At 37.0% G+C, this 16,186-nt stretch overlaps 1 protein-coding gene across 1 annotated transcript in view; it reads right to left on the bottom strand.

The window, feature by feature from the left end:
* LOC124363677 overlaps window positions 1-8,681 on the bottom strand; it is a 28,476-nt gene extending 19,795 nt beyond the window's left edge. Inside the window, exons 1-2 of the mRNA XM_046818936.1 lie at window positions 8,613-8,681; window positions 5,227-5,914 (exon numbers count right to left, since the gene is read on the bottom strand). Coding sequence (XP_046674892.1) covers window positions 5,227-5,914; window positions 8,613-8,681 — 757 coding nt within the window. The remainder of the gene's footprint in view (window positions 1-5,226; window positions 5,915-8,612) is intronic.
* Window positions 8,682-16,186: the final 7,505 nt, after the last annotated feature.

Here is a 16,186-nt window from a genome sequence, read left to right on the forward strand (position 1 = left end):
AATTAGTATATTTCGTTCTCTACGACAAAGTTCGAGTGTACCTCACCACGTGTCACGTAACAGGCTTCGCTGAGGTTTGATGCAAAATGTCATGACTATAGCTCATTTCATTATTGACAGATAGAACTATAGACAATCATACGTTTGCCCTGGCAAACCAGAGAAATTGTCTCGGCCTGCTGATTGATAGGCTCCAACGACGCCTCACATGGCGCCCAATACCATGGTTGGACATGCAACGTCATAGAACTGTATTAGAAATGTAGCCTCGAAAAATTTTTCACATACATATACAATAATAAACCTTTTAATACTTTTATATATTTCATTTGCACAATATACATTTCGAATTCAACGCATTTATCACCAGGTACTTGTAGGTTAAGGTAAATTAAGTAAATAAATAATTTTAAACCAAATTTTCATATGCTTTTAAATACCTTGGGGGCTATATTTTAGTAAATAATTTTATATCGGATTAATTTATATCGTTTAAAAGTCTATTGAAGAAAATGTTTTGTTCAAAAAATCTGTGACATTTAATAGTACATTATGATTGATTTTTGCACTGTTGTAAATTTCAAAACGTTCTAAAGTTGACAGTAGGTGGCTTTTTTGCTTGTGTGTGAAATTTCAAGATTGTTTTCAATGTTTGTGCATGTATGGTTTTTTAAATGGTCATCATAATTTTGAAGTATCGGCCTGTTTTTTCAATATACTGGATTTGACAATCATTGCAATTTAATTTGTATACTCCACTGTTGTTAAATTTTGAACTTAGATTTTGGTTTGTTGAATTACTTTTGTTTTTGATTATAGAGTTAAGGCTGTTAGAAGTGTTTAAAGACAATTGATACCCTTGTTTATAAAATGATGTTTAATATTGCGGCAAAGTTTTCCAAGGTATTATGATCGAATGTATTTTATCTCTTTCATCTTTCTTCTTATTCTCTTTCTTTGTGTGGTTCTTCGATATAAATCAATCATGCTTGGCTTGTAACCATTACTTTGGGTGATGTATTTAATAATATTGAATTCTTTATAAAAATCTTCAGTTTTCATTGACATTTTTTATGATCTATCGATCATTGATTTGAATGCAGCTATTTTTTATGATGTGAGTGATTCGATGAGGAAGTAGTAACTAAAACATTTCATAGTTTTCTTAGTGAAAGCACTTGTTGTATAATATGATATGATCGTGTTATATGTTTAAAGTTTGTGTGTGTGTGTGTGTGTTGTGTGTGTGTGTGTGTGTGTGTGTGTGTGTGTGTGTGTGTGTGTGTGGGGTGTGTGTGTGTGTGTGTGTGTGTGTGCGTGTGTGTGTGTGTGTGTGTGCGCGCGCGCGTATACTCGCCTCCGGCTCGCTGGGGGCCACGCGCCCAGGCCCTCATGATGTACGCTTGAAAATTCGGGGATAAGAGCGATTTGGTGATTGGTAAAATTCGGACATGAGGTCATGCCAGGAAATTCCCTGGGGAGGGGGGGGTTTAACGTTACCAGGGGTTTAAGACATCAGGGGGTATAATTTACTCAGGTCTTCGATAGCTGCCATAACTGGGAGATCACAAGAGTGACGGTCCAACTACCAAAAATTGCTGTTCGTTTAGCGTTACCCAGGGAGCACGTGTAGCAAGCTACGGACGCGAACAACTTCACCCCCCTACCAACATAATGACATAAAGAAAACAGAACAGGCACTCACTGATGATCTTTCAGTCCTCGCAGATTATTTTAGAGCCTGGAAGCTAAATCCAAATCCTACTAAAACTGAAGTATCATGTTTCCACCTAAATAACAGACTGGCGAACTACAAGTTAAATGTAACTCTTGATGGTGTCAAATTGAAACATAATGAACATCCGCAGTATCTGGGAGTTACCTTTAGACCGATCTCTCACTTTTAAAAGTCACCTTCAAAAGACAGCAGCAAAGCTGAAAACAAGGGCTAATATAGTACAGCATCTTGCTGGATCAACTTGGGGAGCCAACGCAAAAGTACTGCGTACCACTTCTTTGTCCCTTGTGTACTCCGCTGCTGAATAATAATAATAATAATAATAATAATATTTTTATTGCGGTAACAATTATAAAATTGCATACAAACGTCATAAATAAATATTTAAATAGTAAAAAGGTAGGCCTAAACTTCATTCACTCACGCACACAGTCACATGGTTCTCTCATTCACTCTCATCTTCATTCTCACCAGACAATCCTGCCACTGCCACACCAGAACCAGAGGATTGATGGTGTTAGTTTTGAATTTCGTCCCAGCGGCTCTCCATAAACTCGTCAACCGAGTAAAACACCCCCGACAGCAAAAGATGTCTTAGTCGAGTTTTAAATTTTTTTTGGTCATTCAATTGTTTGATCTCTTCAGGGAGCTTATTGATTAGCTTGACACCAACCTCAGACGGCAAACGTTCGAATGCTGCAGTTCTGTGTTGTTGAACGCGGAAGTTGTCCCTGCCTCTAGTCCCGTACTGGTGAACGTCCCTGCCTTGAACCAAGTTACACTTAGAACGGCAGTACAGAACAACCTCCAGGATATAGAGACAGGGCAAAGTCAGCAATCCAAGCTCCCTGAAGGTGTTTTTGCATGAATCTCTGAAGTTCAATTTTGAAATGATTCGGACAGCTTTCTTTTGACTTCTAAATACACGTTCGAATTTGTATTTAGAACAGCTGCCCCACAGTCTCAAACCGTATGTCAGATGTGGATATACCAAGCCAAAGTAGGCCGTTTCTTAGTATATCCAAAGAGCAGAATTTTGCAAGGTTCCGTAAGGCATAAATGCCTGAGGAAACCTTTGAACAAATGCCGTCAATGTGATCGTCCCAAGTCAGCCCTCGATCTAGGTGCATTCCGAGGAACTTGGTGGAATCAGTTTCTTCTATTAGAACATCATCCGCCATCACGGCAGCGAAGTTGTCAGGTTCTTGCTGCCGGAGAAAAAAAATTGACGACGCTTGATTTGGAACTGTTGGCCCTCAGATTTAGTGTTGAAAAATACTGAATACATGAATTCAGTTCTAAAAATGAGTTGATTTCTAATTCATCTTTTGTTTTTGCTCTGATGCAGAGAGTTGTATCGTCAGCATACTGAACCATCCTCCCCGTAAGGATCGATGAGTTCAATCTGTTGACGTACACAAGGAAAAGGACAGGTCCAAGGATAGATCCCTGTGGGGACACCATAAGTCATTTTAACCTTTCCTGACAGGGTATTCGCAATCTGCACACACTGGCTTCTATCCCTGAGGTAAGACGAGATCCATTTGTGCGGCAGACCTCGAACACCACATGTCGTCAACTGGTACAACAGTGTTTCGTGATGTACACAGTCGAATGCTTTAGATAGGTCTAGAAATATGCTTAACACATGTTCTCTTCTCTCCAGGCCATCGACAACTGTATCGATTAGGTCTGTGACCGCATCGATTGTTGATTTGTTTTTTCTGAAACCAAATTGTTCGGAACAGAGGATTTCAAAACGATCAAGAAAATTTTCAAATCTGACAAGAAAAATCTTTTCAAAAAACTTTGCTCATAACTGGGAGGATTGAAATTGGACGATAGTTGCTTGCAAGGCAAGGATCGTCTTTTTTGAAAATGGGTGTGACTTTCGCAGATTTCAAAAGGGAGGGGAAAATGCCTTGGGCGAAAGACAAGTTGATCAAATTTGTGAGTGGAGCCAAAATATTCTTAGAGCAACGTTTGAGCAGCCACACAGACATGCCGTTGATGTCACATGATTTTTTTTGTTTCAATCCCTGTATCACGCGGGCCACCTCTTCCTCACTCACTGGAGACAGTGCCATGGATGAGACCGGTCCCATCGATGACACTTCGCTGCAATTGAGGCCTTTGAATGATGGGTCAAGTGATGCAACAGATGAAAAAAATGAGTTGAATTCACTTGCCACTTTAGAGGGATCTGAAATAATTTCGTCCTGGATTTTAAGCTTTGGAATTTGGAAGTTTTTTGGGCAATTTGGCTGTGTTGTTACATTTTTAATAATGCCCCAAGCAGTTTTGGAAAAGTTTTCGCAATTTTTCAATTTTGTTTCAATTTCACGTGCTTTTGCAGATTTTATTGTTTTCCGATATTTTGCTCTTGAAATTTCTAAAAAAAGTTTTAAATTGTTCATTTTCGGTGCTAATGTAAATCGAATGATAAAATTTGAGCCGTTCACGTAATTTCTAAAATTTCCTTCGTCACCCAAGAATTTTGTTTTGCTTGTTTGCGCTCTTTAAAATTTTTGAAAGGACAAGTTACATTTAAGTGATAAACAAAAATATTATGAAACGCGGTGTAAGCTTCATCTACGCTTTCAAGATTGTCTAAAAACGACCAGGACTCATTTTTTAAAAACGTATTCAAAAGGGCAATGTTTTCCGAGCTAGTGTCTCTTTTGATTTTGGATGACGGGTGTTCAATTTCTGGCTGAAAGTTACTGATAGTGGTCTCCTGAGCGAAGTGGTCAGAGATGGCCGCATTGAAAACAGTGACTGAGGCGTTTGGAATGTTTGTGATGACGTTGTCGATGGCTTTACTCGATGTGGCGGTCACTCGTGTTGGCGTGTTTACTGACCAGATCAATCCGAAAGAATTTAGGATGTCGCGTAGCCGCTGGGTCAGGGGATTGGTGTGGTCTAAAACATCAATGTTAAAGTCGCCAGTTATGATAAACTTGGACGACTTCAAACAGATAGAATTTAGAAGATTTTCAAAATTTTCAAAAAAAATATTGCTGCATCCGTTTGGAGAACGATATAAACCAATAATTGTAATTTTATCATCAGAATTCAGGCCGATTTTTATTCCATCCACTTCAAAATCTAAATCACAACTGTGAGTCAACTTGTGTGGAAGGAATTCAATATCAGATTTTACGAAAATTGCCACACCTCCCCCTTTAAAATGAGTTCGATCGTAAGATGTTGCCAATTTATAGTTGTCAATCCTGAACAGTCTGACTGTTTCAGGTTTGAAACCATGTTCAGAAATAACAAAAACGTCAGGATGCAGTTCGCGTGCCATGAGCGACAGCTTGTCTGCTTTGTTGGTGGCAGTCTGTGCATTTTGATGCACAACCGAGAAAATGTTGGTTGAATTTTGAATTTTGTTGGTTTGATGTTTTCTGTGGAATTTTTGACGCAAATTTTGACGCTCTGGCTCTGATGTGTCTATCCTTCTTTTACATTGGTTAAAAACCGACAGTTTTTTTGTCCAGAATCATCACCGCACTGGAGGTTGGCTGGGCGTTGGCTCTTCACCGCCTCGGCGAAGGTGTCGTAGGCCATGGTCCGGACCGGTGGTTCAGGAGAAGCTGGCGACACATGGGCGGCGGGCGATCCCGGCTGGGCCGGCGGCGGCGGCCCGCAGGTGCTAGCGGGCGATGCCAGGACCGGGGTGACTGCGTGGTCCAACCTTTGCACACACTCCAGCAGCAGCTCGGCCAGCAGGTGTTTGTGTGTGGGCTTGAGGTGCATCCCGTGCGGTGTGAAGGCCTCTCTGCCGATGAGGCTGAAGTCTAGTACTTCTGTCCCACGATGCCTCACGCACAGCTCCTCGATGTACGAGTTTACTCGCGCGGTCTCCAGGTTGACAGGATGGCTCGCAGGCAGGTCGTGTCTGTGGGGCAGAGTAGCGACGACAACCCCGCCGGCAGTCCTCAGCTTGCTGGTGATGCGCCGCTCCAGGTGTTGGTAGATGTTCACCTGCTGACCGGCGGCAACATCGTTAGTGCCGGCAATGATGGCGCAAACAACTATCCGCTGGAGGTGGGGTGTCGGACGCCACTTCTTGGAGTTTAGCTCCCGGCTTGCAAACTCCTTGCACCGCAGTCCCTTGGGCCACCATCCGCCGCACCAGACCAGCCAGACCGCGACTGTGGCTGTCTCCGTCTATGAGGATGGAAGAGAAGGACAGTGGAGTTTTGCGGTTGGTCTGATGGTCTGATAAGGCGTCAAGGTGTTTAGAGGTTTTTCTGGCTCGTTTCTTCTTTCTTCGCCGTTTTTGTCGCCCGTCATCAGTCTTCCGCCTCTGGGATTTGGGAGGTTCTTTCTCTGAATTACCGCTCTCTGCGGCATCCCTGTTCTCCGAAGTAATGAATATTGTGCTCCTGTGTTGCTTAATAGTGCACATGTGCGAGAGGTCGATATCGTTCTTAATAGGGCCATGAGGACAATTACTGGAACTCTCATGGCAACACCAACACCTTGGCTCCCAGTGCTGAGCAATATAGCACCACCTGAGATTAGACGCAAAGAGGCTCTTCTGAGAGATTTCAATAATATCGTGTCCAATCCCGAATTGCCCGTTATGCGCGACCTTCCTCAGCAAGATAGCCGGCTCAAATCACGCAAGCCATCACTAAGAACAGCATTCCAGTTGATAGAGGAGAACTTTACGCCTAATGCTAACTGGGCGTCATCCTGGGAATCATTCGATGGACGGAACATGTTCTTGATATCCGATCCTACGAAAGCAGCGGGTGGCTTGGAAATTCCTCGAAAGGAATGGGTTTTATTGAATCGTTTTCGGACTGGGGTTATAAATCTCATTTCTAATATTATTTAGATTTATATCAAGTTGTGTAGGAGGCCACACAAAACTATTGATCAAATAACTTAATAAATCACAAACGCTACTTCCTAAGAACTTTTTCTCTGTGAACCAAAGAGTAAGAGAGACTGAGAGCATTACCCCACAAAGAGAGGTCAAACAAAGTTTGGTGGAAGATTGCTCATTCAATATACAAGCCTTACTGTGGAGCGTTCATTGAATAAACCTGTCGCTATGGGTTCTGATTATCTTTGCTTTCACTGTGTTTCCGCTTTTGATAAAATAGTAAAGTTTTAACTCTGTTGCTTTCAACACAGACTTAGCAGATGTTTATTCCTTTGCCAATAAATACTCCTTACAATAATACAGGAGTGTCCCCATTTTCAATGCCTTATTCTTACAGACAGCAGATGAGAAGGTTCATAAAATTGTATGTATGTTTCTGTCAGTCCGCTAACTATGTATTTTTCTGACAGCCTGGTATATAAAAATATTTAAGTTCAGTCATATTAATGTCAAGAGTAAACCGTACAGCGAGTCACGTAACAGGGTTCGCTGGGGTTTCAGGCGAAATTTCAATCCTATGGCACATTTTATTTTTAAATTTCCTGCAGTGAGACATATATTTTTACATCCACCATCATCCATAAGAGAAATTGTGTCAGTCTACTGCCATCCAATAGATGGACATACACCACCATAGAAACTCATTCTTTTTTATAGTGAAAGAAAAATTGTAAACCAAACTTTTTTTATCTAAGCGTATTGCAGTCTTTGGAAAGATTAATTACACATTATAATAAATCGTTAGAAAGGAAATGACAAATGTATAAAATGTAATATCTTCCCAACGGAACAAAAATTAATGCTATTTATGTGCATTTCACCGTATGTTAAAATAAAGCTAATTTCTACCTTATTGATCACGTTAGAAATGTATACTTCGGCTAAGGAACAAAGTCTATTATTAACTCGCAGTCAAGTTCAGTGTATAGGGAGCAGGGTTGAGGGAATTGTAAGTTCACGGAAGATTCAAACTAGAACCCTTCGTTTTCAATTTAACAATCTTATTTATCTCTTCGATAAAAATTAATACATCCTGTTGGGTTTTTCTAGGGGGGAGATCATATCGCATACATCAAACTTGTTTAATAGCTTCGTTTATGAGAATACTATTAATGAGTTAATTTAACATAATACTCCAAATTGAGTAATTCACTCTCCGGAACCCAACTGCCAATTTTATTGTACAGTAAATGCAAGATTTCATCTCCTCTATAATGTAATCGAGGCACAAAGGTATTCTAAATTTGAGCAATTTAAGTTTATATTTAAAACCAGAAAGAAACATTTAGTAAACGCACTTAAGAAACCCTCAGCCAAAGTCCAATGTTGGACATGCACCATCATAGAAATCATTCTTATCTATTTACAAATTAGGTTTTATGCAAAATAGAAAATCTACAGATTAAATTAAAAGTTAGAAGATAGTTAGATAATAGTCAATTGGGTAGTTAGAACTGATTAGTTGAATTATTGTTGACAGTTATATCTCCAGTATTATTTAAAACGTAGTTTATTGTTCCATTAATTGTTTGAAGTTAATATTTTAAAATAAAGTGATTGAATTTTTGAAAGTGTTAATTTAAAATTGTTTATAGTATCCGGCTCAAAGTACTTATTTATATATTTATACCTATACAAATATATATATATATATAGTTCAAAAACTCATAAATTATATTATATTATAAGTTATATTATATTTTGTTCGAAGTTTTTAAAAAATATTAAAATCAATTTTAATCCCTCGAATATGATCAGCAAATTAACTTTTCAGTACTTTCAGTAAACCAGTAAAATTTAATGTAACACCGCAAAGATGAGAAGTTGCGCTTGGCACGTCCCAATAATTCGGACAAAACAATCAGATTGAATATGTCTACGAGATTAACTGTTATAGTTAGGGTCCTATCTGGCACAAACTTGCCTCTAATGAAGTCTTGCCAAGACTGAAATGAGATTAATTAATTTTACTTTGGCACCTCCAATCCATCTCAGTAGAATGAACATCTGTCTGAGTGAGTTAGGGATGAGATATTCCATTGTGATAGGAGCTGTTATTGGTCTCAATTACAGCATCCCCAGTAGATATTATAAAAAAAGGAATAAGGATATGCACTAGGCAGTAGTATATGCGTCCCCTGTCACAGCTTTGCCTGCGCAATTTTAAATTTGATAACGGAATAATTTGATTTGATATTTTGATTTTTTTATACAATATTTGCACATTTATGCTTCTCAATTTAAAATGAAAATGTAATTTAGTATGCTTACGGTCGATTTTTACAAATCGGTGAAGTAGACATTTATATGTATCACCGTCTGCAACTATTGCGTTACTAGCTCGTTCTTAACATCAGATTAACTAGATAAAATGAATTTCGATTTTTATTTGTGATTAGAGAAATATTTATTCACAATGAGAGTTACTAGTTTTTAAAACATTTGCGTCACGAATTATAAGTTATAAAGCGCTTGATTGGAATATGGGCTTCTTTTGACAAATGTGTTCTTCTTTCTGGGGTATTCGTGAATTTTCAATATATTTATTACAGAACGAAATCTATCAATCAATATATCGTAATTTTCAATTGTATTTTAAGAAAACTTTGGTATCGAATTATAGAGAACTACTATATATCGATGTATTCAAATATCGGTTATAGACATCGACACATTTCTGACAAAAAGGATTAGATAGAATAGTTTAATACATGTAACAGAATAGTTATAATAATATTATAACTACATGAGCTTTAGCGATACCTGTTACTCGTCGCTGGAATCTCATGTATGTATGTCTGTCCGCACGATATGTTGAAAACAAGGTAACCTACAGACTTGAAATTTTACATGAAGTTTTATTTCAATGTAAGCAACACGGAGTTCGAAGGTGGTGCATGTCCCCCCATAGAGTTTAGTTTAGCGTTAAAAATATTTTTACATTAGTCTTATTTGTAACTTCAATAGTAACATGTAAATAGCAGAGTAAATAAAGTTGTAAAAAAGCTGATTATAATCATATGAGGTTTAAGCACGTGAAACATTAACACATGTAGCTTATCCATACGTTAAAAATTATATACAATAGAGTGAAAAGTCAATTTACAAGTCTTTGACAATATTTGAATGTATGATGTTACAAGATATTTCAAGGAATATCATATATATAGACTTTATATTTTCCATGAAACTTCATTTCTGCATAGACAAAATTGAGTTCTATGATGGCACCTGGCCGTTGGCTGGACGTCATTGAAAACTAACTCTTAGTATGTTGACAAAAAGTATGTTTTCTTCCGACGGGAGTTATCATATACGTAAAACATTTGCGTCTTTCTCTGTACGCAGGATATCTCGAGAATTAAAAAAAACCTTTTCGATTTAATGAGAAACATTTAACAGAAATATCAAACTGGACAGGAATATCAAGCTTAAACTCTCCACCGTTGAGAAAGATAATTTGACGCTTAAAGAAGACTGCGGTTTGCTGAAAAAAGAAAACCAACGCTTGGCTGAGAATGTTTCTCAACTAAAAACGGAGATCGACGAACTGCTACAGAGATCAAGATTGAACAATATTGAAATTAGGGGTGTGCCGGTAACAAAGGGGGAGGACATTTATGCCGTAGTCGAGTCGATTGCGAAGGCGATCGGAGTTGTGTTCAACAGGGGAGGAATCTCCATCGCTCACAGGCTTCCGGCTCCCAGAGACAGAAGATTTCACCCCAGCATCGTGGTCCAGTTTATCTCCCGATCTATTCGTGGCGAATGGCTGAGTGCCGCAAGGAAAAATCGCATTGAGACTACAGATTTAGCACCTTCACTTCAACGAGCGCCGGTGTTCATCAGTGAGCATCTGACCGCACACAACAAGTCCATCCTGGGGCGCGCCAAGGCGTTCGTTAAATTTGGGAAGCTGGCTTACGCTTGGTCCAGAGAGGGAAGGATCATGGTGAGGAAGACGGCTGATTCTAAAGCCGAGAGGGTCTCATCGTTTGAAGACATCGAGAGAGCGGCAGCATCACCATCACAATCACAGAACACACGGCCAACTCAAGGGATAAGGTGCGAAACTACACCAGCTGGTTCACCGGAGTGAGTTTTGTGAGTTTAATGTAGCAATTAAATAATCCGTTAGTCCTACCAATTGTTATAAACAAAATATTTGTTAAAGTTCATTTGTAATCAATTAGATAGTCTTCCCTTGATTTATTACTATTTACGTTTTAATTTCTTAAATTTCAATATAAATAACCATTTTAAGTTGAATCTTTACGGTCTTTTACATGTAAATGAATTAATTAATTGAACCTGAATATTTTAGTCCTATTGCACCTACTGTATATGGTGAATACTTTATTAGATGGTCCTGGTAATTAATCAATGGAAAGGTTAAAAAAAAAAATATGTAATCACCACAAACTGTATGTAAACCAAATTGTATTAGCTGTGGCAAAATGTTAGCAATCCAACTAATTTTAACTTTAAGATTGTTTTTATTTATCAATTTAATACATATACTTTGAATTAATTAACGCTGCTTTGCTAGAACTGGTTATACATTGTATTTCTGTTATAAATTATCTCTAATCGTTCTTTGGGAGTTTTAAGTTAATTATTTAATTATGTATATGACATACAGGACTAGTTTTCTGTATACATTATATTAAAGTCTGTACTGTATAATTTCTTGAAGTGTTGAACTTTATTTCATTGTAGTACATTAAAAGTTCATTTTTATTTTACCCAGGTTTGAGTAGGTAAGTGGTTTTAGTTTTGAATTAAAAGTTTTATTTTATCTATATTTTGTTTGGATTAATGTAATGTAAATCAATGTATCAAATGTCATTGCAGTATGGAAGAGGTATTTTATTTAGTTTATCTTACTTTTGGAACATCTGGAATAATTTGTTGGTAATAATCAAATCAGGAGACTATAAATGGTTTAATGAATTAGTGTGTACTTGAATATTGGTTTAATATGTTCATGAGTTGATTGAGTATACACACATAATGTATTAATAGGGATATTTTCTTTCTCACTATGGTCTCGAAACTGTTTGTTTCTTGTTGATAACTTCTTCCATGTTGTGAAGATATTTTTTTGTATCCTTTATCTCTGTATTATAATATGTCTTACTCAGTTATTGTAACTACAATAATCTTAACTTATTAATCTGTATAGTGTTAAGAAGTCACAGTATATCAATGTGAGTAATTGGGAGGGTTACAGATGTGTAATAAAAGTACTTGTAAATCATAGACTTCTCTGAACTTCAAATTAATACCAAATTAAAATTAACAATTAACCATAATTAAACACATAACTATAATCTAGATTTTGTAGTAAATATGTCCTTTTCTTAAATAACATGTTAAAGTAGTTCTAAATTCAAGTATTTCACGCAATTGATTCCAATTGAATACGGTGTATTAAGTGTAAGTATGTTTGGAGTTATGTACGTGTATGATTCTATATGATAACGAATACGTGTGTGTGTGCGTGTTTGTATAATGGTCTTGGTATGTATGTATGTATTTATGTATGTATGACTGAGTGTGGTGTGTTATGGATGGCTGTGTGCATACATATTAATGATTAAACATAATTAAACACATAACTATAATCTAGATTTGGTAGTAAATATGTCCTTTTCTTAAATAACATGTTACAGTAGTTCTAAAATCAAGTATTTCACACAATTGATTCCAATTAAATAGGGCTTACTAAGTGTAAGTATGTTGGAGTTATGTACGAGTGTGACTATATATGATATGAATATGTGTGTGTGTGTGTGTGTGTGCGTGTTTGTATGATGGGACTTGGTATGTATGTATCTGTGTACATGTATATGTATGTATGTATGTACGTGTGTAGGTATGTATGTAAGACTGAGTGTGGTGTGTTATGGATGGCTGTATGCATACATATGAAATATTAACCATAATTAAATACATACCTATAATCTAAATTTGGTAATAAATTTGTCCTTTTCTAAATAACATGGTACATAGTTTCATTTTTTCGATAGTTAGCGAAAAATAACAGGAGGTCCCAGAAGCGCGCCCCTCCCAAACTCGGAGCAAATCATAAAAAAAAAATAATCACATGCCACTAGTGGGAAGAGAGACAAAGAGAGACAAGATTTCGAGTAAATGAAATATAATTAATAGGTGGCAAACATTTCCATGCAAAATACAATTACTTCAGCACCACGGTGCACCGCGTAACTTAAAAACTAAATAACAAAAGATAAAATTCCAATATAGACAATAACATAATAAATATAAATAATAACATAATAAATAAATAATATAATATAGAGATTTGATATATAAATAACAATTTCAGGTACGGCAGTAGTAAATCTAAAAATAAATTTTAAACAGGTAATGTTTTATGAACTGAGGGGAGGGAAAAGGTTGTAGAATTTCTAGGCCCACTAATTTTAAAAAGTAATTTGGTTTCAAGTTTGTAGCCGAAAATTAAAAAAAATATTTAAAGCCAATTTTCGAAGGAGGCGGGGGCTTAGTTGCCTCCACGAATCCGAATTAAAGATGAAATCCTCCCCTTCAGTTCATGTAACTAAACTAAATAAACACTGGCTAAGTACTGGCCCTCCTCCAGATCTAACATCTGGCAGCGCTCCCTGCACCCCAGTCCTCGCAAGTTCAGTATAAGAAGTAAAAAACATTTCTGATCCAACCTTGTTCCAGAAGAAATTAATGGGAGCACTACACTCCGGTTGGATGCCGGTCCAATAGCGCTGGCAGGGCGCGGGCATTTAGTTGGCTTCAGTGCTGTGGGCAGACTCGCCGCATCAGTCCCGCTGACGGCACTCACGGGGACCCTGTAGAATCCCAACATAACCAATAGAAATTCAGATCAACTTTACTACAACCCGAGAAATAATAAAAACTTAATTATGTTTGCCACAAAGTATAATAAAATATTTAAATTTAACAATTAAAAAAAATAACAATCTGTAACTAACAGTACCTTTTAAGTATCAAAGACTATTTCCTAAAAATAACTCAAGACACCAAGTATTATAAGATACACTACTTGGTGACGATATTAAATATTACAAACAAAACAAATTTTCAAATATATAAACATTTACTTATAGGCTAGAACAGCCATACTAAATTATTCAGCGTGATAACATTTACTTGTAACAATAATTCACTGGATTTTAATCATTCTATTATAATAATTTACATTCTATTATTAAATATTAATTTATTGTAAGGCAGCCTAATAATAAATATATAATTTACAAATAATAACAGAACATTATTTCCCAGATAACAAGAATTAAATTATAATCCGTTCACGCTACTATAAAGCCAATAATTAAATAATAAAATTTAGATCATGAATGTTGCCACCCAATTTTGCACGCAACACAAAACACGAGGTAACAAAAATTTGCAAAGTCTGTACCGTCTCGCTTACACTAAAAAAATCAAAGTGTGTACACGGAATAAAGAATTTCCGTTCGCCGAACGGATCAGTTAGAAAGCACTAGAGCAAAAATAGAAAACTTAACTGGCAAAGTAAATAAATTAACAAATTTTAGAACGTACGAAAGACAGGAACGAACACTTTGCGACACGAACACGTACACGAGGAACACAAGTTACAAAATAAATATAAATTACTTATAACTAATCTACGATAATATATGTCTGGGTGGGAGAGAAAAACCGCCAACTAAATAAGTTAAGAGAGTGCAAAAGAACATTTACCTGCCGAAAGTCGGAGAATTAGCCAGCCATGTGGAACGGGACGAGCAGCGAACAGACAGCAAACGCAGTAGCTTCTCCGAACGTGTCTCCGAACAGTCTGACCGCTCCGAACAGTAGCCGGTGCCGGAGCCGGTGAACAGCTGGTCGGTAAACTAGTCAAGGTCAACCAGCTGACCTCAACCAATCAGTCCAACCAGGCAGAAAATCAATACTTGACGGAGTGACTCCCCCACCGACTGACAAGAGTGGCCGAGGTGGGAAAATAATAGACAAAAAATAAATTGCCCAAACTGAGCCCCGGCTCAGTAACTCTAATATTAAGTACTTCACGCAATTGATTCCAATTAAATAGGGCGTACTAAGAGTAAGTATGTTGGAGTTATGTACATGTATGATTCTATATGATAATGAATACGAGTGTGTGTGCGTGTTTGTATGATGGGACTTGTTATGTATGTATGTAAGACTGGGTGTATTCATATAATTCTTAAATGTATAATCATTAAGACTATTAATGTAGTCAGAGATAGTTGAAGATAATTATTAAATATAGTGAGCGGGTAGTGCGGGTTTGGTGGAAGGAGTGTGCGGGATGAATGACTTTTTGAATGAAGCGATTGATGAATTTAGAGTAGTAAGTCCAGTAGTGTATGAGGATATTGGGGATTTTACTTTTTGGGCGAGAGACGTTGATGGTTCAGACAGCTGTGGTATAACAATTTTACATGCAAATATTAGGAGTTATAACAGACACATAGACGAACTCTTATGTATCTTAAACAGTCTCGGTAATAAGTTCGATATTATTGTTTTAACAGAAACCTGGTTAGATGAAAGTTGTAGTATGGCTGGATGTATGGATGGGTATGATGTGATTATGAACAAACGAAAGAGGAACCAGAATGATGGCGTAATTGTGTGTGTCAATAAATGTTTTCGAGTGGAGTATGAGGAGGTAAGTATGCATGGGGCCACAAGTATCAGAGTGGATATGTCGGTTGGCGGTGAGCGGCTCAGTTTCCTCGCGGTGTATCGCAGCCCATCCTCAGATAATGATCTCGATTTATTCATTAATGACCTAGAATTTTATAGCAGCAATAGACCCAGGGACCGAATACACTGGCTAATTGGTGACGTCAATTGCTGCATTTTGCAGGAAAACCAAAGCTTGTTATCACAACGTTATCTTGATGTATTGTACGGTGCCGGTTTTGTTAGTTGTATAAATATTCCAACTAGAGTTACGGCAAATTCATCTAGTTGTATCGACCACATTTTTGTTGATATAAAGAACACAGCTCGCATTGAATCGGGCCTAATAAAATCAAGTATGACAGATCATTATCTTATCGTTACTAAACTTAGAACAGAAGTACCTATTGTGAGCAATATAAATAACAAACATATTGACAAATTTGATAAAGATTTGGTCTGTAGATGCATTTCTGAGCAGAATTGGAACTTAGTAACGGGTTTAGATGACGTAAATTCAAGCTGTAATGTTCTTGTTGAAATACTTCAGACCATAATGGAAAAATCAAAAAAGTCTCAATTTTGTTCGGCTAGGGAACGAAAAATTAAGCCTTGGATCACAAATAGTTTAATCAAATCGATTAGATTTAGAGATAAATTAAGTCAACGCTGCAAAAGAGAACCATTTAATACAGTGCTACTTAAAAACTTCAAAAACTATAGAAATATCTTAAATAAAACAATTAAAAATGCAAAGTGCCAATACTACAGGAGGAATATCTGTAAAGCGGGAAACAATAGCAAATTACTGTGGAAAAACA

The sequence above is a fragment of the Homalodisca vitripennis genome, chromosome 5, assembly GCF_021130785.1.
Source record: "Homalodisca vitripennis isolate AUS2020 chromosome 5, UT_GWSS_2.1, whole genome shotgun sequence".
In the NCBI taxonomy this organism is placed as follows: Eukaryota; Metazoa; Arthropoda; class Insecta; order Hemiptera; family Cicadellidae; genus Homalodisca; species Homalodisca vitripennis.